At 41.4% G+C, this 24,299-nt stretch overlaps 1 protein-coding gene across 1 annotated transcript in view; it reads left to right on the top strand.

The window, feature by feature from the left end:
* Positions 1-24,299, top strand: part of rasef (RAS and EF-hand domain containing) — a 77,999-nt gene that overhangs the window by 8,865 nt on the left and 44,835 nt on the right. Inside the window, exons 2-3 of the mRNA XM_063069187.1 lie at positions 12,456-12,602; positions 22,401-22,491. Of these exons, the coding sequence (XP_062925257.1) occupies positions 12,456-12,602; positions 22,401-22,491 (238 nt within the window). The remainder of the gene's footprint in view (positions 1-12,455; positions 12,603-22,400; positions 22,492-24,299) is intronic.

Below are 24,299 nucleotides of genomic sequence, written 5' to 3'. Positions count from 1 at the left end.
ATAGTGCAGGACAAGAAGTTGTCAATTTCTTGGACTGTTAGGACTAACTAGTTTGGTCAGGGGGCATTTTCTTTCCAAAAAGATAGCGTTACACTTGTTTAGGAGCAGAAACCTTGTTCTCTGGTTCTTCTAGAGGACATCATACCTAGCCGGATAAATGATTTTAATGGTAAAGTGAATGGACACTTAAAGGCAAAAAAACTTGTGGGCAAATGGAAATAGAGGTATGGGGCTGACGGTGTTCCTCTACAGAGACCCAGCATAGAACTAGTTAGGCCAGATGGCTGCCTTTTGTTCCATGACTTGCTCTTTTTATGTTTGTAGTTTTCAAATAATATTGCTACGTTAGTATTTCTCCATCACAAGTCACATGTTTTGCACTTTAGTACTATGCAATTTTATTGGTTGTGCTCCTCTTTAAGCCTGGTAGTTTTCTCTGAAATGTGCTGTTGATAGTTTAATGAAAAGCACTTCCTTAATTACCTGTATTCTTTTACAAAACAGTTCTAGATGTGTTTCAGAGTTATGGCAAACATTGGAGAAATGGTTTAAATGGACAGTTTCATCATTTCTTAGGGAATTTTGCTCAAGTTTTGGTGCAAGATTAAGCACACTTCCAATGGGCAGATAAATTCCTCTAATTCGCCCAGCTTCTGGTTTCTTCCCCCTTTTCCCGTCCTAACGAAGGGTCTTGGCCCGAGACATCGACTGTTTATTCCCCTGCATTAGATGCTGCCTGACTTGCTAAGTTCCTCCAGCACTCTGCATGTTGCTCAAGATTTCCATGAAAATTCATTACTAACCCACGTCACCTAGAGCCTGCATGTTTGTGAGCTCAGCAAGGTTCCAGTTCCGTGCCTTTTCAAAGGAACATGAAATTTGTTGTTTTTGTGGGAGCAGTACAATGCAATGCATATAGAAAAAACTGAATTACCGTAAATATATGCCATCCAAATTCTGAATGGACATTGAACCCATGAACAGTACCTCACTACATTTTTAATTCCATTTTGATATATTTAACACGTATATGTTAAATATGTCATGCAAAAATTGAAATAAAAATGTAGTGAGCTAGTGTTCATGGGTTTAATGCCCATTCAGATGGCAGAGGGGAAGAAGTTGTTCCTGAATCGTTGAGTTTGTGCCTTCAGGCTTCTGTACCTCCTTAATAAAATACGCATGCAGGGTACAATGTTGCACTAAATAAATAATCTTTTATTTGAGAGAGTTCATTAGAATTTCATTCATAACTTGGGCTTGTGGTTCATCTTCTAGTTAATTTTCTAGACCAACCCTCACATTGTTTGATTTTTCCCCAACATATAAATAAAATCAATATCTGACTTGAGTATATTTAGACATGGAGTTGCCATAGCTGTCATTTGTAGAGAATTCCAAAGATCCACTTCCACAAGCACTTTTGGTGAAGAAAATTCAGTTTTACACGATTTTCTCCTTATTTTGGCCTCGTGATCCCTGGTTGTTGAATCTGCAGCCTGAGGAAATGTTATCTCTATCAATCTTGTTAACACCTGTGTTTCAGTGAAAAATCCGTCATTCCTTTAATCTCTCAGCAGTCTAGCCTGTACCATTTATTCTTTCCTTGTGTGGCATTCTTCCCAACCCAGGAATTTGTTAGGTGAATATTTATTGCATTTCCTGTACTGCTGGTAACTCCTTCCATAGTTGAGAGACTAAACCCGTACTTTATTTCCTAGTATCCTAGTTCTAGATGGGAAGCTCCACTGTTGTACTTGCATCTATTTTCTGTGGTGATACAGTGGTCAATAACACTAATTGGAAGGTACTTGTTGCTAAGTTTTCCAATAATGTTCCTAAAAATGGAATGTGTTATTTTCATGTAAGTTAAATTCAGAGTTGTCATTTAGGTGATTTACTGATGGAATGAAGGGATTAAAGCCAAGTTTGATTATTGATTATCCCTAGATATCTGATTAATTCATCAATTAATTTTGATCTGGTATTCAGCTTTGGTAACTCCCTGAGTTCATTCACATGAAGTTGTTATTTCTTGTTTAGTTCAAAATGTAGACACTTACAAATGAATGGGAAAAATGGGGTGAGTACTAATTATATTCAGTTGACTGATGGGGTGTATTAACGACTAAATTGTACTTTGCCTCCTGACATTTAGTTTATTTGAAGCAAATGTAAACGATTCAAATCCATATGGCTGCGTAATATAATGCAATAAACTGATTAGTGTTAGTTGACTGTGATAATAAGGAAGCAGCACAATTTATTTTTGTATGGTCTTTTCCACATTAAACGGGTATACATTGTGTTTTAGATTTTCTGTTCAAAATACATTTATAATCAAAGTTATGTATACAGTATACAACCTTGAGATTCGTCGTCTTGCAGGCAGCCACAAAACAAAGAAGCGCCTTAGAACCCAATTAAATAAAAACCCTACACAAGACCATCAAATGTGCGAAAGAAAGAACAAATCATGCAAACTATAAAGAGCAAACAAATTACATACAGAATATTAAACATCAAAACCGCAGAGTCCCCAAGAGTGAGTCAACAGCCACAAGCCGTTGAGGCAAGTGAAGCTGGTCTAGGAACCGATGGCCGTGCCCACAGCCACTCAGTTGAGTTCTGTGTCTGTTGATGGCTACAGGCCAGAGCTGTAGATCCAGTTCCGCGCTGATGGGCCTCGATCAAATCGCGCAAATAGTGACGCACTTTCAGCACTGAGGACATTAAACATCAAACCACAACCAAGAGCCGCCAAGTGATGGAATCTTGCAGCATGGGACCCAAGACTCCTGCACCTTCTGCCAGCAGCAGCGAAAGGGAGACTAGTCAAATGCAGGCAGGTGGCACTGAATACCTGTTCTCTTTCCACCCTCGTCCTCAGTTTTTAATCTTGCTCAGTGCTTTGCTCGGTGCGGAGTAATGGAGCCGGCCGTGGATTCATGTTCTGCCGCTAGGAATTGACACAGCCACCTCCAGCCACGGCTCTAGCTACGCTCATGCCAAATCCCCCAGGAGACTGCAGAAGCACTGGATCATTCAGTCGGCCCAAAAGTACATTCTTAAAAGGGAAATTACAAGCTGCGCTCAATCGCAGTTCGGAAAAAGAGTTGTTTTGTAAACTGTCTGCAAGATGTCACCAGTTGTCACTAGCGCCATTTAGTTTTAGTTCACGTGAAATAATAGTACAGGTAATTGGTTTTGATTTATGACTGGTTAGTTTGCAGAAAGCTGGGACCAAATATCCCAGAATACTGCTTTTAGCAGAATTAGGCAAAATAGGAAAGGATTTGAGTAGCCTTGATTATAAAGGAAAGGATGAATGGAGGTGCAGATTTATTTTGTGAGAAGCTATGAAAAAAGGCGTAGGGATTGCTGGTGGAAAAAAGTTAATGGTCGTTTTAGTGTTGGACAGAGTACAAATAAGTATAGATTACAAAAATTGACAATCATAGTGGAATGTTATTATGCATTTTGGTCATTGCTACTGACTTACCATATGCTTCAGTTTCACTTATGCAGAATTAGTTGGATTTTAAAATGATCCTGTTGAATTATGTGTTACTAAAGACTAGAGAGTGAAGCTATGGATTGGTAAACTATAGATTTTGATGTTCTGACATCAGTAGAAACGCAAGTGCCAGATTTTTTAGTTCGGTTGTGGAAGTAACAATATTAAATGTGAGAGATCATTGTCATTATAATTGTGAAACAAAAAGCTACTTCTGACTTGAGCGCTGTCACGAAAGTTTGGATTGGCAAAAGCTGTTGCACCATGGGATGCAGCATTTCACCACAGGAAATATGAACTAATGAAACCTTTGGAGATTTTCATAAAAACCTGAAAATGTGATTTCTTCCTGAAGTTTTAAATGAAGTAAACCTTAACTACTGACAGTAGTGTCTGGTTCTAAAATGTGTGAACTGTGATTCCATCAGAATTCAATATTGTATGTTTTTTAAAAAAAGTAATTGTTTTTCCATTTATCTATTCCATTTGTACCATAATCTTTCAATTTCCAAACTTTATATTGGGTTCTGAACAAATGAGGTGCTTAAGGACTATAAAAAGTGCAAGAGAACATGGAAGATAATCAGGAGGGCTGAAAGAAAGCGTGAGGTCACTCTACCAAGATGAGGTGAAGGAGAATCCCAAGGGCTTCTACAGATATATTCAGAACAAAAGCATGGCAAGGGACAATACCAGTCCACTTGAAGGTTAGTGTGGTCACCTATGTGTGGAGCTGAAAGAGTTGGGGTGATCTTAAATAGATTTTTTTTTGCATCTGTATTTGCTCCAGAGATGGACGCAAGAATCTATAAAACTGAGGCAAAACAGTAGTGAAGTCATGGACTGTATCCAGATCACAGAAGAGGAAGTGCTTCCTGTTTTGAGGAAAATTGAGGGGTGGTGGAATAAGTTCCCAGGGTCTACCATTGTGTCCCCTTGGATCTTGTGGGCGGTGAGTTCAGAAATTGCAGGGGCTGTGGCAGGGGTATTTGAAACATTATTAGCCATGGGTGAGGTGCTGGGGGACCGAAGGTTGGCTAATGTTCGATTGTTCAAGAAGGGCTCCAAGAATAGGACAGTAAATTATGGGCCGTTGAGCCAGACATTGGTAATGGGTTAGTTAATGGATGGAATTCTAAGTGACCGGATATACAAGTATTTGGGTATATAGGGACTGATAAACGATAGACAATATGGCTTTGTGTATGGTAGGTCATGTCTAGCCAATCTTAGAGTTTTTCAAGGAGGTTATCAGGAAAATTGATGAAGACAAGGCTGTGGATGTTTTCCACATGGACTTTAGCAAGGCATTTGACGCAGTCCTATATGGGAGGCTGGTCCAGTAGGTTCACTCACTTGGCATTCAAGATGAGGTAGTAAATCGGATTCAACATTGGCTGGGCAGGAGAAGCCAGAGATAGTTGTAGATGGTTGTCTCACTGGCAGGTCGTCTGTGGCTAGTGGTGTGCAGCACGGATCAGTATTGGCCCATTGTTGTTTGCCATTTACGTTAATGATTTTGATGATAGCATGGTAAACTGGATCAGCAAATTTGCAAATGATACCAAGAGTGGACGGTGAGGAAGGTTATCAAAGCTTGCAGTGGGATCTGGACCAGATGGAAAAAATGGTCTGAAAAATATCAGATGGTATTTAATGCAGACAAATGTGTGGTATTGCACTCGTGTGGACAAACCAGAGTGGGGCATACACAGTGATGCTGAGGAGCGTGCTAGAACAAAGATCTGACAATATAGATCCATAATTCCTTGAAAGTGGTGCAAAAGGTAGGACCTTAAAGAGATTTTTTGGCACATTCTCCTTCATAAATCAGAGTATTAAGTAAAAGATTTGGAATGTTATGTTGAAGTTGTATAAGCCAAGTTTGGAAATGTAGCAATGAAATTGGAAGAATAAAATTCATAAGGATGTTGCTGGGACTTGTGCTATTGTGCTCTATGAATCTGGAGGGAAAGAAGTTTGGTTTCAAGTTGATTTTACTTGTAAAATCACTATAATTGGGAGAATTAAAGGAATCTTCTTTAATGTTTGGTTTATCTTTTAAGATATGGGAGAGTGTACAGAAGGATTGAGTAGGTACGACTTTATTCCCTGGAGCATAGGAGAATGAGGGCAGATTTGATAGAGGTATGGGTAAGGGTAAACAGGTTTTTCCACTGAGGATGGGCGAGACTAGAATTAGAGGTCATAGGTTAAGGCTGAAATATGAAATATTTGAAGGGAACTTTACTCTGGGTGTTGCGAGTGTGAAATTAACTGCCAGAGGGAAGAGGTGAGTGTGGATTTGATTACAGCATTGAAGAGTAATTTGGATACTTGCATGGATGGCTATGGTGCAGGTGTGGGTCATCGGGATAAGGTGGAATTTTTTTTGGCATGGACTTTATGAGCCGAAGAGCCTCTTTCTGTACTATAGTGCTCAATGAGTCTGCGGAAAAAAAGTTTGGTTTCAAGTTGATTTTACTTGAAAAATCACTATAATTGGGGAGAATTAAGGGAATCTTATTTAACGTTTAGTTTACCTTTTAAGGTATGGGAGAGCGTACGGAAGCAAAGCATTTAGATTTTCAAGGCACCAGAAAAATTGTCCTTATTATGGTTTAAGAGATTGGAGGTGATGTATTGATAGGGATTAAAGATTGTTTATGGACAGGCAGTACTGTGTATTTAATATTTCAGTAATATTTGGGCAATAGTGTAAATATTATTGTTTGAGTAAGCATTCTTTATTTGGTTAAATAATTCCTGATGAGTTGTATGCAAAAATACATGAATTGCATGCGTCATGGCGCTACTATGTTATACGTGTGCATCCCACTATAAAGTAAAAATGAACATAAACAAGTTATCTCCTAGCCAGCTCTGTGTTTTTCTTGAAATTAGTTTTATGCTTTGGAGTTACAAAATATAACAGTGGTGATGAGGACTTTTTAAATGAACCCGAGATGACTGTGTATCTACTGAAGTGTAGCAAGACGTTCGAGTTTTTAAAAAAAGCACAGCAAGTAACAGTTGAGTGAAAAAACAGCTCATCAGATGCTTCAGGAGGACACAAGATGCGAGTTAAAAAAGAATGGCAGAAAACACACAAATTAACGGGTTTATAAAGAGTATTGGGTGATAATAAATTTTAAAAAGATCAGAAATGGTTGGCTACATTGGAAAGACAGATGTGCTTCATTGCACAAGAGATGACTGGCTCATGTGTACTGAGCAAATTGAGTTGTATTTTGAAGCAAATGGAATAGCCATCTTGAATTGAATTGACTTTATTTCTTACATCCTTCACATACATGAGGAGTAAAAATCTTTACGTTATGTCTCTGCCTGAATGTGCAATGTGTAATTATAGTAATTTATAATAAATAGACCAGACAATGTAATATAGAGTACACTCAAATCAGCATGAGTTAATCAGTCTAATAGCCTTGTGGAAGAAGCTGTCCCGGAGCCTGCTGGTCCTGGCTTTTATGCTGTGATACCATTTCCCAGATGGTAGCAGCTGTAATAGATAGTGGTTGGAGTGACTCGGGTCCCTAGTAATCCTACGGACCCTTTTTGTGCACCCGTCCTTGTAAATGTCCTGAATAGTGGGAGGTTCACAACTACAGATACGCTGGGCTCTCTGTACCACTCTCTGCAGAGGGAGGTACAGTCCCCATACCAGGCAGTGATACAGCCAGTCAGGATGTTCTCAATTGTGCCCCTGTAGAAAGTTCTTAGGATTTGGGTGTCCATACCAAATTTGCTCCACTGTCTGAGGTGAAAGAGGTGCTGTTGTGCCTTTTTCACCACACAGCTGGACCATGTGAGGTCCTCAGTGATGGGCAGATGCTGAAGAACTAAAACCCCCTCAACCCCAGATCCATTGATGTCAATCGGGATTAGCCCGTCTCCATTCCTGCTGTAATCCACAACCAGCTCCTTTGTTTTTGCGACATTGAGGGAGAGGTTGTTTTCTTGACACCACTATGTCAGAGAGATGACTTCTTCCCTGTAGGCCACCTCATTATTGTTTGAGATTAGGCCAATCAATGTAATGTCGTCAGCAAATTTAACGAACAGATTAGAGCTGTGGGTGGCGACACAGACATGGGTATACAGGGAGTAAAGGAGGGGACTTAGGACACAGCCCTGAGGGGCTCCTGTATTGAAAGTCAGAGGGGTGGAGATGAGGGAGTCCACTTTTGCCACCTGCTGGCGATCTGACGGGAAGTCCACGATACAGCTGCACAAGGCAGGGTCAAGGCCGAGGTCTCTGAGCTTCTTGTCGAGCCTGGATGGAACTACGGTATTCAATGCTGAACAGTAGATCAAGAACAGCATTCTCACATAAGCATCCTTCTTCTCCAGATGTGTAAGGATGGTATGTAGAGCAGTGGCTATTGCGTCATCTGTCTATCGGTTGTATGGGGTCCAGTTTTGGTGGTTGCAAGTTGACCAGCCTCTCAAAGCATTTGCTTATTATTGAGGTGAGTGTGACAGGACGCCAGTCGCTCAGGTATGTTACCTTGGTCTTTTTTGGTACAGGGACAATGGTGGATAATTTTAAGCAGGAGGGCACTCTACGCTGGGAGAGGGAGAGATTAAAAATGTCTGTAAACACACCTGCCTGTTGCGCTGTGCACATCCTGAGTACTCACCCTGGGATGCCGTCTGGTCCTGCAGCCTTGCGACTGTCCACTCATTGGAAACATCTACGTACCTCAGCCTCAGAGATGACCAGGTTGCAGGTGGTAGCGGAGGCTTTCCTCAGAGGCTCAGAGTTAGCGACATCAAACTGAGCATAAAAGCCATTGAGTTTATCTGGGAGAGAGGCCGCAATGTTGGTGGCATCACGTGTTTGGCTTTGAAGACTGCGATGGTATGCAGCCCTCACCACAAGTCACGTGTAGTATTCGTTGTGAATCTTAACTCAGTTTTCTCCCTATATTGTTGTTTTGTAGCCTTGATAGCTTTGCGCAGATCATAGCTGCTTTTCTTGAGCTCTAGTTCATCTCCAGCGCTGTAAGTGCTGCTCGCACGGAACTACTGATCCAGAGTTTCTGGTTTGGGAAGACCCTGACCGACTTCTGGGGGACAACATCGTCAATGCACTTCTGGATGAAGCACGTGACTCTATCAGTGAACTCAGAAACACCTTTATCATGGAAGACGTTCTAGTCAATGTCATCGAAGCAGTCCTGCAGCATGGAGGCTGATTGCTCGGACCAGCAGTGGATGGTTTTAACTATGGCCACCTCTTGTTTCAACTTCTGCCTGTAAGTCGGCAAAAGCAGGATCGAAGAGTGATCTGATTTTCCGAAAGAAGGGCGAAGGAGAGCTTTGTAAGCGTTGTGGAAAGGAGTGTAACAGTGGGCATGTGTGTTATCTCCACGAGTGCTCACCTGGATGTGCTGACAAAACTTTGGAGAGACTTCCGCCAGCAACGCTCGATTAAAGTCACCGGTGACGAGGAAGGCAGCCTTTGGGTGTGCAGTCTCCAGCGTGTTGATGGTCTTGTACAGTCCCTTGAGAGCCAGGTCAGTATCAGCCTGTGGTGGAATGTACACCGCTGTGATGATAACAGCCGTGAACTCCCTAGGCAGCCATTGGGGTCTGCACAGCAGCACCAGGTATTCCAGGTCTGGGGAGCAAAAGGAATTAAGGGCATACACATTCTGGGGGTCGCACCAAGCATTGTTGACCATGAAGCATACCCTTCCTCCTTTACTCTTCCCAGTGAGGTTTATCGACCTGTCCGGCTGGAACGGGGAGAACCCAGAGGCTCAATGGCATGATTCGGTATCTCCTCCATCAGCCAGGTCTCCATGAAGCACAAAACATTGCATTTCTTTGTTTCTCCCTGATGGGAGATTCTGGCTCTCAGTTCACAAAGCTTGTAATCCAGGGATTGAACAAGTATGTTAGGGAGGGGCAGCCGATTTGCATGCCATTGCAGCCTCAACAGGACACCGGCCCTCCTCCCTCGCCTCCAGCGCTTCTCCCAAGGTAGTGGCGGTGTAAGAGATGAGTCTCCCATGGATCGTGCAAGCAGGGGATCCCAGTGTAGTGGGTAAATGCCGTCTTTCCGATATTCAGGAGGGTCAGTCTATCGTATCTGATGTGACTATCAGCTACTTGAACAGAAAATGCTAAGAAAATTGTAGAAATTAGTAATATACTGTAGATTTGGAACGGAGCTCACAACACAGCCGCTGTAAGCGGCACCATCTTGAAGCTGCAAAAATGAGAAACAAGTACTGGTTTTGCTAAGTGCATTGGGTTTAAAGGCATACAGTTTGCTTAGAAGTTTAACTGCTCCAATTGAACCAGCTGAAATGAGCTTTGCTGATACTGAGGCAGGGGCTCACATACACCAGACCAATGCAGATTTAAAGGCAAAACTTGCAGAAAATGCATCAATGTAAGAAACTATACAAAGACCTTTCGGGCAGACAAAAACAAATGGACTGCACAGGGAAGAGAAAAAGATAAAAAATCAAGTTGCAGTTTCAAAAGGAGCACCAATCTGCCTGCCGTTGATGAAAACTCTGAGAATGAGATCGGACTGGGTAGCCTTGAAATTTGTAAAGAGAAAACTAATAGGAGACATGCAATGTGCTTACACCAGAAGTCAATGCAAATTAATTAAAATGGAATTGGAGACTGGCTTGGCTACATCAGTCATTCCACTAACTGAGTTTGAATGGCATGTCAAAGTTACTAAACTGCCACACCTAAGTTTAAGAAGCCTTTCTGGTTCCTTGTACCACTCGTGATTTAAAAAAAAAAGCCAGTGAGCTTTATTGCATGGAGATTGAAGGAATTCTTGCCAAGGTTGAGTGGAGCCTATGGGTAATGCCCGTGGTACCAGTAGCCAAGAAGGATGGGTCTGTCAGGATGTGCGGTGATCAATACCCTCTGCTTGGGATAGAGGATATTTTTACAAACCTTTCTGGATGAAACACTTCAGCAAAGTGGCCCTACCTACAGATGGAGATGGAAGAGGAATCCAACGTGTTTCTCACCACAAACACTCACAAAGAGCGTTTCGCTATAATCGGCTTACTTTTTTGGAATAGCATCTATAACTCCACTCTGGCAGAAAGCTGTGGACCAGGTGTTGCAAGGCTGCCCTGATTCTCGCTGTTACCTGGATGACATCATTGTTACCACTAAGGATGACAAGGAACATCTCCAAAATCTCAAGAGAATGTTAAAGATTAGAAGATTATGGGCTCAGGGCACGTTACAAAGTATGAATTCTTTAAACCAAGCTTTACTTACTGTGGTCACACCATTGACGCAAAAGGATTACACAAGTGTGCTGAGAATATTCAAGCAGTGGTGGATGCCCCAAGGCCAAAGGACATGTCACGGTTGCAGTCCTTTTTAGGATTTGTCAATTATAATAACAGGATCCTGCCAAACCTGACTACTGTGTTTCATCACTTGGACATTTCTACCAATCGGGAAGAAATGGCGATGGGCAAAGTAGTATGAGGTGGCTTTCCAAAAGGTAAAAGAAATGATGTCAGACACTTTACTCACACATTAGGATCCACATTGTCCAGTGGAACTTCCCATGCATTGTTTGGGGTGCTAGGATGTCTAGAAGAGCTGTCAGAGCCACTTCCTGCAGGCCCAGGGTCAACCCCTACAACCACCATGGAGGAGGCCCCAGAACCTGAGATTGTTTCGCAGCCACAAGTCTCTCCTGCCAAGCAGACTGACCCCAACCCCGCACCCTCCAGTCAGGAAAAATGTTATCCCTCGTGACTAAGAAAGCCTCCACAGTGACCTGAATGGGACAATTTAAAATTTACTATGCTGTGGATGTCTATATAGTAGCTGTATCATATTATATTTTTCATCTACACACACACACACACACACACACACACACACACACGTGTGTTTATTTATTTATTTATTTTGAGGTACATTCCATATTGAGTTGGAGTTTATAGCTAAGCAGGGAGAAGTGTTGTGTATTTAATATTTCAGTAATATTTGAGTAATATTGTAAATATATTTGGGTAACATTCTTCGTTTAAATAATTCATTACAGGTTATATGTAAGAATACATGAATTGTATGTGTCATGACACGACCATGTTATACGTGCGTGTCTTGCTGAAAGTAAAAACGATGGTACATACGTTATCTCCTGACTCTGTGTTTCTCTTGCAAGTAGCTTCATGTTTTGGAGTTACAAAGTGTAACAGGTAGACCTTGGAATAAATGAGCAGTTCTTTGATTTGTAGTGTTTAACCAATGACCTGCCCAAGGCCACATATTTACAGTGAATATCAACAACACAGATGAGGGGAGTCAGTGTGAATACAACTTTTTCCAAGCTAAGTATGAAAGTGAGAAGACTACTGTAATACACTGGGTTAAATAGGTGGTTGACAATTTGACAAACAGAACAAAATATGGACTTGTTTTCATTGGCTCTTCATCTCATTTTCTCTATTTATTGTTTTTTTTTGTATTTGCACAGCTTGTATTTTGCTTGGTTGTTTGTCCTGTTGGGTGCAATCTTTCATTGATTCTATTGTGTTTCTTGTATTTACTGTGAATGCTGCAAGAAAATGAAGCTCAGGGTTGTATATGGTGACATATACTATTTACTTTGATAATAAATTTACTTTGAACTTTTGAACTTGAAGGATGTTTGTCCTGTTACATCCAGTGTCTTTAATGCTCAGTGTTTGATGTTCTTTCTGATTTCAGTTTTAAGTTTTTTGTTAATGCATGGATATTGGTAGTGACGGCTCCAAATGTTGAACAGAAAACAGATGCTAAAGATGCTTGTACCTTAAAATGTATGAAATAACTAGAATTGGATTGCAGATTTTGGAGAGGCCCCTGGTTATACTTCCTCGTCACTTTTGTTCCATTATCCTGTTTTTTCTCTTTCTCTGAGCAGACCCCAGCAAGTTGCTGCCCTTTACCAAAACCTAAAAACAGCAGAGCCCAGGCTGATTCGCCAATACGAGTGTGTGATCAAGAACTTCATTCGAGATGTTATGTCGCAGAATACAGAACTGGAGAAACTAGCATATACTGTGAAAAGGTAAAGATGAAGTGTTTGTAAACGATCAACTTGTATTGATGTCATGAAGCGGATGTTCTCCTGTTCTTGTTGGACAATCCCTCAGGGGAACGTTGTACTCAACTTGTGTTCACACTGCTACTACTGGGTACAATTCATCACCTAGCGAAGTTTATAAAAGAAAACTTGGTCATTGAAATCGTGTTGTTATGAAAGAGTTTCATTAACTTTTCACTCTGGTCTCTGAGTAGATGGGAAACCAGGGACAATGTTTATGGGTGTCTAACCATCCACATGAAATTTTGGCCCTCTTTATTCCAGAAGGCATAAGTTGTTAACTTTTACTGATTCTGCCATGAACTCTAGACACCCTAATATGCGTTCTGGGGCACCCTACCCTCCTTTATGTCACTTGATTATTAGGTTGGTTGGAATGTATCCTGATGGCAGCAGTTCTCCTCCAGCCATTCCCTCATCTCGTCCTCCAGATGCTGCAGGCTGCTTAGTGATGTTAGTTAAAACACCTTGAATGTTGCAGATGTTACTTAACATGGACATTAGCAGTATCAAAACTACCCTGTCTGATTTCTGCAGTCTTAGCTTGGTTAGCAATGTTAGCAGTCAGTGTCTTAGATGGAAATCACCTATAACTGATTGGATCACTTTAGCCCCTCCATTACAATGATCTTTATCCTCAGTCCCACTGCATCTACCTCTGCTCTAACGACAATCCATCCGATGATGCACTTATCCAAAGTTTTTACATTACCTGCTGCCGACTGCCATGTTTTCAAGCCCGTTTCTTGTTCTTCACCTTTTTGCAGCATTATCTATTTTGCCTTGCGCAGGAAATCCCTGTGAGATTCTCTGCATCTATTCCCTATCTTTAAAAGTTACCTGCAGCCTCTAAGCTTTTGATTATGTGTTTGATCAGTTTCTAAATGATCCTGATTTAGTACCTCAGAATGTGTAATGTTTAAAGTGCGGCTATAGATGTTACTGGGCTGACACCCTGATCTTTTCAGTTTAATAACTCATGAAAGTAAGTACCTTTGGTGATGTATTGCTGCTTTACACTGAGCTATAGCAGTTTTTGTAGCCATAATTTTTCTGTCTTGAGATGAAAGAAAGGTCTACAAAAGGAGCATTGATGTTGTTCTGACTCTTCGTCAGATTTTGGAAAAATTATCAGTCTGTTACTTGCGATTTTATTTTGTAATGTCTCAAAGTTTCCTAGGACTATGATATTTATCCAAAGTTTAAAGCGAGAACAATTAATTCTTTAAGATGGTTGGATGATACAAATTTTTCTCACCTTTGGAATATGGAATAGGATTCACCCCGGGTAATGTCCCTCAATACACTTCACATAGAACAGCTCCCTGTGTGTTGAAATTTGCATTCTTGCATAACCTTGACATATACCATTTTAAAAATGGAAAATCATACCGGCTTATGTCACATTTTCACTGCATAGATGGCTCATAATAAATTTAATGATAGTTATTAATCACATGGTCTTCTAACTTGAAACAGGAATGATGTTATGTAAATTTTACAAAACTCACAGCAATTTGATTACAGTAGTCTTTTATTTCAGTTGCATCCATCTAGCTGAACAAACAAGTTGCTTTAAATGTCAAAAACATCATTTCAAATGTCATTGATGTCAGGGACTTTAATTTAGATTTTAAACAAATAAGTGTTTTATCTGGATTCTCCAATATTTAGCACATAGTTAGTAACATTGGAATCACTATCTCCAGTCATCAAAACAGAACTCGTGTTTTGCAAATTTTATCTGTAATTTGGTGACATGTTATGTCAGTTAATTGTCAGTAAATATGAACAAATCCTTTGTGAGCTGTGAGCTTGTTTTCAAAATTTCTGTGCAAGTTTCCATATCTTTTCTAATACCCAAATACCCATTTGGTTGGTATGATGTTGTGGGCTGAAAGAAGGCCATAGTTGGGAGCCAAACATCAAAGGATATGCTTTGCCAGGCAGAAAGACATAGGCAGTGGTGTGGCTGTATTGGTAAGAGATGGAATTATATCTTTAGAGAGAGGTGACATTGGGTCAGAGAATGCTGAATCTTTATAGGTGGAATTAAGAAATTGCAAGAGTTTTTTAAAAAAAATCATGGGAATCGTTTACAGGCCTCCAAATAGTAGCCAAGATGTGGGGTTGAGATTGCAAAGGGAGCTGGAAAAAGCATATTATAAGGGTAATGACACAATTCTAATGGGGGACTTCAATACGCACGGCGATTGAGAAAGTCAGGTTGGTGTCGGATCACAAGACAGGGAATTTGTTGAATGCCTCTGAGATGGCTTTTTAGAGCAGATTGTGTTTAAGCCTACTTGAGGAAAGGCCATCTTAGATTGGGTGTTGTGTAAAAACCCAGATTTTATTAGTCAGCTTAACGTAAAGGAACTCTTAGGAGGCAGTGATCATAATATGATTGAATTCATACTGCAATTTGAGAGGGAGAAGTATAACTCACATGTATCAGTATCGCAATAGAATAAAGGGAATTATAGAGGCATGAGAGAGGAGCTTGTCCAGGTGGATTGGAGGATGATGCTGGCGGGATTGACGGCACAGCAGAGATGATTGATGTTTCTGGGAATAGTTCACAAGGCACAGTATAGATATGGCCCACAGAGGAAACGGCAGGTGGCTGACAAGGGAAGATAAGGACTGCATAAAGCCAAGGAAAGGGCACATAAGGTAGCAAAACTGAGTGGGAAGTTTGGATGATTGGGAAGCTTTTAAAATCCAACAAAAGGCAACTATAAAAGCTATGAGAAGGGAAAAGATGAAGTATGAGGGTAGACTAGCCAATAATATAAAGCAGGATACCAAAAGTTTTTTCAGTTATATAAAGAGTAAAAAGTGAGGTGAGAGTTGATAATTGAAAATGATGATGGTGATGTAGTAATGAGAGACAAAGGAACAGCTGATGAAGATAATGGGTTGCATCTGTCTTCACTGTGGAAGACACTAGCAGTATGCCAAAGGTCCGTGACTGTCAGGGAGCAAGAGTGAGTGCCATTGCTATTGCAAAGGAAAAAGTACCAGACAAGCTTAAAGGTCTTGAGGTGAATAAGTCACCTGGACCAGATGGACTACATCCCAGAGTCCTGAGAGAAGATGCTGAAGAGAAATGAATGCTTTGGTCATGATCTTTGAAGAATCACTTGATTCTGGCATAGTCTCGGAGGACTGGAAGATTGCAAATGTCACTCCACTCTTTAAGAAGGAAGGAAGGCAAAAGAAAGGAAATTATAGGCCCGTTAGCTTAACCTCAGTGGTTGGGGAAAATGTTGGATTCTATTATTAAAGATGAGGTTTCGAGATACTTGAAAACTAATGACAAAGTAAGTCAAAGTCAGCATGGCTTCTATCAAGGGAAAACTGGCCTGACAAATATGTTAGGGTTCTTTGAGGAAGTAACAAGCAGGGTGGACAAAGGAGAGGTAGTGGATGTCACTCACTTGGATTTGCAGAAGGCATTTGATAAGGTGCCACACATGAGGCTGCTTAACAAGTTAAAATCCTATGGTGTTACAGGAAAGATACTGGCATGGATAGAGGAATGGCTGACAGGCAGGAGGCAGTGATTGAGAATAAAGGGGGCCTTTTCTGGTTGGCTGCCGGTGACTAGTGGTGTTCCTCAGAGGTCAGTTTTGGGACCGCCACTTTTCACATTGTTTTGTGAATGATTTGGATTATGGAATTGATAGCTTTGTGGCAAAGTTTGTGGATGATATAAAGATAGGTGGAGGGGTAGGTAGTGCTGAGGAAGCAATGTGATTGCAGCAGGACTTAGACAAATTGGAAGAATGGGCAAAAAAGTAGCAGATAAAATATAGTGTTTGGAAATGTAGGATAATGCATATCTGGTAAAAGGAACAATAGTATGGACTATTATCTAAATGGGGAGAAGGTTCAAACATCAGAGGTGCAGAGGGACTTAGGAGTCCTTGTGCAAGACTCCCAGAAGGTTAATTTACAGGTTGAGTCTGTGGTAAAAAAGGCAACTGCAATGTTGGCATTTATTTCAAGGGGAATAGAATATAAAAGCAAGGAGATAATGCTGAACCCTTATAAGACATTAGTCAGGCTGCATTTGGAGTATTGTCAACAGCTTTGGGCCCCGTATCTCAGAAAGGATTATTGGAGAGAGTACAGAGGAGGTTCACTAGGATGATTCTGAGAATGAAGAGGTTAACATATGAGGAACGTTTGGCAGTTTCGGGCTTGACTGCGGGATGATCTCATTGAAACCCTTCGAATGTTGAAAGCACTAGATAAGGCGGATGTGGAGAAGTTATTTCCTATGGTGGGGGGTATCCAGAACTAGAGGGCACAGCCTCAAAATGGAGGGATGACCCTTTAGATCAGAGGTAAGCAGAATTTTTTTAGCCAGAGAGTAGTAGATCTGTGGAATGCTCTGCCACAGACTGCGATGGAGGCCTAGTCCGTGCGATATATTTGAGGTGGAAGTTGATTGTTTCCTGATTAGTCAGGGCACCAAGGATATGGTGAGAAGGCAGGTGTATGGAGTTGATCCTGTATCATCCGTGATGGAATGGCAGTGCAGACTCGATGGCTGAATGGCCTAATTCGGCTCCTGTCTTACGGTCTTATTAATTTCAGGGAGACATTGTATGAACTGCTGCCCTGAGTCACTGCCAATGTGTTCGCTTGCCCAGACCTGATCTAGACCTGGTGGGCTGACTTACTCTCGCTGCCTAAAATTCCCAGCATGAAGTAGCCAGGTTTGTGATCAATGAGTGGGTCTGGCTGGAGAATCCAGAGGTTGCTCTGATGACTGTATGAGAGCTTGTTGACTTGTGCTGTTTGGGTGTTATTTGCATGTCAGAACAGAGATATTAATTGAGTTCCAATAAACGAACAAAAGAAATTCTACAGATGTTTTCATACCTGGCTCAACCACTTGGGGCAGTTCATTCCATATTCTGAATACTCCGTGTGTGGGAAAATGTTGCTCCTTAGGTGCCTATGAAACTTCTGCCCTCTCGCCTTAAGCCTACGTTCTCTACAAAGCAACATCCACAAAATGGAGGATCTCAGCAGGTCAGGCAGCATCTACGGAAATGAATAAACAGTCGACATTTCAGCAAGAGTCCCTTCTTCAGGACTGGAAAGGATGGAGTGAGACATCAGAATAAAAAGGTGGGAAGTGGGGAAAAAGGATAGTTATATGATGGGTGAAGCCAGATGGTAGGAAAGGTAAACAGCTGGAATCTGATAGGAGAGGAGAGAGGACCATAGGAGAGAGGGAAGGAGGAGGGACATCAGGGGAAGCTGATAGGGAGGTGAGAAGAGCTAAACTGCTAGAGTGGGGAATAGAAGAAGAGGGGAAGGAAGGATTTTTTTTCTATACCAGGAGAAATCAGCATTCGTGCTATCAGGTTGGAGGCCACCCAGAAAGAATATAAGGTGTTGCTCCTCCACCCTGAGGGGTGACCTCTTTGTCTGAAGTTTGTATGTTCTTCCTGTGACTGCAGCTTCCCCAAGTGCTCTGACTTTATATTTCCCCGCATCCCAAAGACAGCTAGGTTTGTGTGTTAATTGCCTAGTGTTAATTGCCGCTAGTGTGTTGAAGTGCACAATCCAAGGAGAGTCAACAGGCGTGTAGAAACGATAAAATGACATTAAATGGATGCCTTCTATCAAGCACCCATTTGTGTTAGAATCATGTAACACTGAAACAGGCCCTGGAGCCCAGCCAGTTCTTTTTAAATGTTTTCGTACCTGGCTCAACCACTTCCTCGGGCAGTTCATTCCATATTCTGAATACTCCGTGTGTGGGAAAATGTTGCTCCTCAGGTTCCTATGAAATTTCTGCCCTCTCGCCTTAAGCCTATGTTCTCTAGTTCTTGTTTTCCTGACCCTGGGAGAAAGGGGGTGTATTTTCATCCTGTTTATGCCCCTCATAATTTTATACATCTCTGTAAGATCACTCCTTATTCTCCCATGCTCTAATGAAAGAAGTCCCAACCTGTTCCACCTCTCTCCATAGCTCAGTGCCTTGAGTCCTAGAAACATCCTCGTACATCGCCTCTGCTTTCTTTCCAGTTTAGTACCATCTTTCCTATGTAGGGGTGAATAAAACCAAATATATTATTCCCAATACTGCCTCTCTAATATCTTGTATAATTACAACACGACATCTCAATTTCTACACTGGATGTCCTGACTGGTTCCAGTAAGATGGCGGCGTGTGTGAATGTGGTGGCCTCTCGGGGTCAACCAAAGGTGATTTTTTTTCTTTGTAAAATTAGGTTTTTTTACAATCCAAAGGCATTTCTACTCCAGGAATGTCAGGTACTGTAGGGCTACTTCATCAGTGAGCTGCTGGTTGATTGGAGTAGCTGGATCGCTGTTGAGGCAGAGCTGTCCGAGGCCGGGATGTGGAAAAGGAGCCTGTAATGTTCTCGTGCAGTGTGTTGAAACTCTTGACTAAACACCAAGTTAAACTGGAGCCAATGAAGACAGAGTCGTAGTAAGGTTAATCATTTACTATTCACTCTTCCACATTAACATCATATGGTGAAAACTGTTGATAAAAACATACAAACATATACAGCGTCTGTTTCATTCTGGAGACCACGCACGCTCTCTTCTTTTAGCGAGTCTCTCCAGCCGCCCCGAGTAGGGGGCAAAGCGGGGTCCCGTCAAACCGCCGCCGAGCTCGAGCCCACCCCGCGTTTGAAATTGAAAAGCCGACACGCGCACCACCCAAACCGCCGCTTCCTTAACAGAAACCGCGTTAATATTTTTACTTCAAATACTTACATAGGAACTTCCAGCATTGCTTCTATAATGTTTCTTTGTGGGTGGACACGGAGCTCTTCACGATCATGCTGCACGCATGGCACCCACCTTCACACCTTCCCGAACCGGAGGTTACACATAAGACACGGTGAAACCGGAGGTGACGTCATCACATGCCGCGATATACCATAGACAATGAATTTACCTTTGTTATACTGTAACATAATTATCAACCTTTAACTTTAACTAGAAAATAGTTACAAACAAATCATTTAAAACGTAGACCCAACAAAGTTAAATAAATGCCTTAAGGGCAACACACTCCCCGCCTGACCTTTGTAAGGTCACTATAAACATGGTATAGAACTTTAGTCTCCAGATCAGTCTTTAGGTAGAAGTAGAACAACCTCTGTAACTGGTCTCAGGTTTCCTTTTCAGGGTTCGTTGTAAAGATGTGAACCGGTTGACTGCCTGCTCTTTGTTGTTTGGTAAGCGCTGGCGCGGTACTCTGAATGGTAGTGGGGCGACCCAGTTGTTTGCTTCATCTCTAAAAACCTTTGTGTCCATTATTTTTAAGGAGATGGCATTTTCCACAGACGGAGCAAGTTTATTATCGTGCTTAGTTTGAATGAAGACTGACAGTCCCGGTGTCTTCGCAGTTACTTTACTATGCTCGTGCCTTTGTTGTGCTTCCTTGATACATGCAACACTTGTGGAGGGCTGAGAAATTGAACGGTGGCCTCTCTCTAGCACGTTAGTCTTGAGCGTGTCAACTGTTGGTTTGTGTACATTGCCAGGGCACACCTCTCCTATCACCACCCAGCCCAGATCCAGACGTTGGGTGAAGGGGGCGTCGTGTGGTCCATTGACCTGCTGCCTGACTTTGTGCACCCTAAGAACGTCTCTTCTGAGTAGCAGGAGTATTTCTGCTTCCGGATCCAGTTCTGGGATGTGCTTGGAAATGCGGTGGAGATGGGGCTGGTGTAGCACTGGGCTTGGCGTCGGAATCTCGGATTGGTTATTTAAGATCTCATTGCACTCGAAGAGTGGAGGGAGACTGATGACGACTTTGCCATCCAGCGACTCGAGCTGGAAGCCTTCTGCCTTCCTGCCAGATGTTTCTGCGATGCCAGAGCAAGTTCTGAGGTAGTATGGAATGGATTACCCTTTATGCTGAACAGCTCGAAGAATTCTGGTCTCACTAGTGAGCAGTTGCTCTGGTCCTCCAGAATTACATAGGCTTTGATGGCCTTGCCTTTGGCTCCGTTAGCGTATACCTTAGTGAGGCAGATCTTTGAGCACTGACCTGGACTGCAAACTTCTCTGCAGCTCGAGCTGACAATAGTTGTATCAGAGTGATGCTGTCCCTCTCCGCCATCCTCTTGTGGGAGCGGAGGAGCCTTGGCAGTTTGTGTCCTTGAGCAAGGCACTTAACCACACAGTGCTCTGCGATGACACTGGTGCCAAGCTGTATTGGCTCTTGCCCTTCCCTTGGATAACATTGGTGTCGTGGAGAGGGAGACTTGCAGCATCGGCAACTGCTGGTCTTCCATACAACCTTGCCCAGGCCTGTGCCCTGGAGAGTGAAGACTTTCCAGGCGCAGGTCCATGGTCTGACAAGACTAACGGATGCCTTAAAGTTAAAGTTCTTTGATATTTTTGGCACTCCTCTTTACTTATCTCTATTGTTACATAACCAGCAACAATGAATATTAATCGAGACAGGTGTTATAAAAACAACCGAACATTTATTAAACACGTATAAACAATAAGGAGAAAAAACAAAGGAAAACTTTGACCGGAGATTAAACAGGTACGCAGCCGTTCATCAACTCCACTCTGCTCTGGTTCTTAAAGCGTTAACTGTGAGAACAGTTCTTAAAGTGATACAGTCAGATACAGTTCTTAAAGTGATACAGTCAGATACAGTTCTTAAAGCGATAACTTCAGAAGTCCAACAGTTTCACACATTCAATTGGGAGAGACTTCTCTGGAGAACGATTTCTTCACCGACGCACCTTTACTGCTGGTTCTGTCCACTGGATTCCCGATGCCGAAATTAAACAGTTTAAATCGACTGACCTTAAATTCCTTTTAGAGAGAGAGCCTTTGTGCATGAACTCATTGCGCTATTGCAAGAGTTATCTCAATGCAGCTTCTCTTCAACGAAGACTCAGTAAGGTCGATCTTTTATTAAACTGCCAAACAATGCCGACTTCTCTCGATCCTTCACTTCGATGAATTTTTCACTCTCCCTTCAAAACTGTGGGAATTGAATAAGTTGGCACTTCCAGCCACAAATTTCCAGTTCAATAATACAAATCTTGTAGAGAATGCAGTTTCCGTTTTAAAAATGAAACTGCATCACAAAAACAAACACGCAACAGAAACGGAGGCACAACACGTTCTAACTGGAAATCTACAAACTCAAAATCCCTACTGCGTCACCTGAGTCAACCCTTATATAGTCACGGGGCATATGTCATCACGGGACCTCACAACGGCGGGAAAATCACATCAGGTGACCTCCAAAAGACCGTTACAGCATTCTCACAAAAAAAATCTCCATGAGCATGTAACACTATAACTTCAGTTTTAAAATTGCCCTGATTTTAACTGATTTTGGCAACTTCTGCCTCTACACTGCTGATTCTTTTGTTGCAATGTTTGTAGACTGGTCCAGAGATTGAAAATTCTCCTCCATTTATTCACAGTACTCCCTTAAAGACCATTTCTTGGACTAACTTTGGTTTATGTCTCCCACAGCCTCAGTTGGACTGACATATTCTTTTGTCCATATAAATGAGAAAACTGGTCAATCCCTAACTTTTTAAAAGCTGATGATCGATATTTAAATTTCATCTGCTTTTTTTTGTATTTAATTAAATATTTCCTTGGGATCAGAATCTAAATGGCAGATAAAATGGTCTTCTCTTGCTGCATTTTTAATCTCTACAGACTTGTAAATGAAAAGTAATAGTTGCTGTTGTATCGGCATTTCTGTTTCAGGACGCAGGATGAAGCTGCACAACAGCTGAGTGAGCTTGAGGAGGATATTAATCAAAAAATAAAGACTGCTGTTCAGGAGTGCCAAAAGGAGGTAAGTTCTCAAGGTTTCCATATTTTCTTGATGATATAATTTGCAGTAAAACATTCTATAAAATAGGATGAGAAAGGTAGCTATTCAAGAAAAATCTCTAAAACAAGTGCAGAACTTCACCCAGTGGTGAGCTGACAGAATGGATTTCTTACCTGTTGTGGAACCGATCTGAATTCCATTCAGTTGCAATCAACACGCTCTACCTTGGTTGCTATGCAGATAATGAAGTTGGAAATGCTGCTGTGCTTTGTAAATGAGTTCATGAGCTGTATTCTGTGAATAATGGAAATCATTTGCTATGAATTTTTAACTTGCTGATGCATAGTACTACAGGCCCAAGTTGACAATAGGATCTCATTGTATGTTATTTTATATTTAAAACAAGTTGGTTGCAACCTTCTCAAAGTTATTGGAGGAGGCATTTCTGAAAGGATTTATGGTTTATTTTCAGAACTGAAAGTCCTGGTTCTGCATCTGGCTGTGTTAAATCTCATTTAGAATTGATTGGTGTTGACACTGAGTGCCTGAAATGGAAAAATGTTCACCACTTTAGTGTTAAAATCCCTCTTAATGAGCCTTGTAGTAACTGTCTTCAAAAATGACATGTTAGGTGCTGTAGTTTCAGATGTTGCTTTTTCATAGCTAATTTGAAAATGTATTTCATACCTGTATTTTACAATCTTTGTTATTTTTAATGGTAAACATTGCAACAAGGCAGTGGTGGTATAACTAAACCATTAAGGGTTTTGTTGTTAAATTTTTACTTGAGGCCTTCATTTTCAGTTATTTCAAGTGTACAGCTATGTCCTGATAATATCATTGGAGCCAACATGCACACGAATCATCCTTTGAGTCTTCCCCACTTGGGCTGGTGTTACACTCAAGTATAAAATCTCGTTTTCTAGAGGACAACATTATCTGTTATTTTGTTTTTGGTTTTATACCTTGATGCTATGAGTATCTCATTTGAATCTCGAGTAGTGTAGAAAAGAAGATAGCCATTCAGCTGATTGAGCAGGTGCTGGTTCTGTGCAAGAACATTCTAGTTGGTCTACTCTCCTGCCCTCTCCCTCCCACCATCTACACATACTTTTTTTCAAGTACCTATATAGCTCCATTTTCGAATAGTCTCTCTACCCCAGCCGCAGATCTTAATTGTACACAATTTCTTTTGAAATCCTTGAGTCACTTTCAGTTCTTTTGGTAATTATTTTCATTCCCTTTGCCAATTGTTTTCTCTTCTTACTCTGTCTGTACTTTTCATGGCTTTAAATATGGCTATCAGCCTCCCTTAAAACACCTCCTTTCCGAAAGAGAGCCATTGCTGCTTTGGCCTATCTATGTCGAAGTGAAATGTGACATTCCTGGATTGTTTTTGTCACTTTTCAACACCTTCATATCTTTCTTAGAGTGTAGCAGCCAGCGCTCGAGGCAATAGTTAAGTTGTGAGCAAGTGCTTTATAAAAACTCATTAAGCTTCCCCACTAGAGTTAAACTGACCAGCTTATAGTTAATTGGTTTTCAAGAAAAGCTTTTACTGGATCTTTGTGTAATAAGGTTCTCTAGAATAATGACTGTGAGAGAACTAGTACTTATGAACCAAAGTTGAGCAATTTTAAACTCAATTAAGCAAACAAACTTGGGGGGGGAGGGGGAGGAGATATTACTAGTGGTAACTGTGCAATTACAGTTTTTTGGGTTTTTTTCTGCTTAACTAATGTTTTTGCGTGACTTTATATCCATAGCAAAATTACTAGTTCTTGAAACCATTCATATCAGTTGTAGCTGTGCAATAAATGTTGGTTTTG

The sequence above is a fragment of the Mobula hypostoma genome, chromosome 16 (assembly GCF_963921235.1).
Source record: "Mobula hypostoma chromosome 16, sMobHyp1.1, whole genome shotgun sequence".
Classification (NCBI taxonomy): domain Eukaryota; kingdom Metazoa; phylum Chordata; class Chondrichthyes; order Myliobatiformes; family Myliobatidae; genus Mobula; species Mobula hypostoma.
Note: the sequence above shows the minus strand (reverse complement) of the source record. Positions and strands in the feature narration are given on the sequence as shown.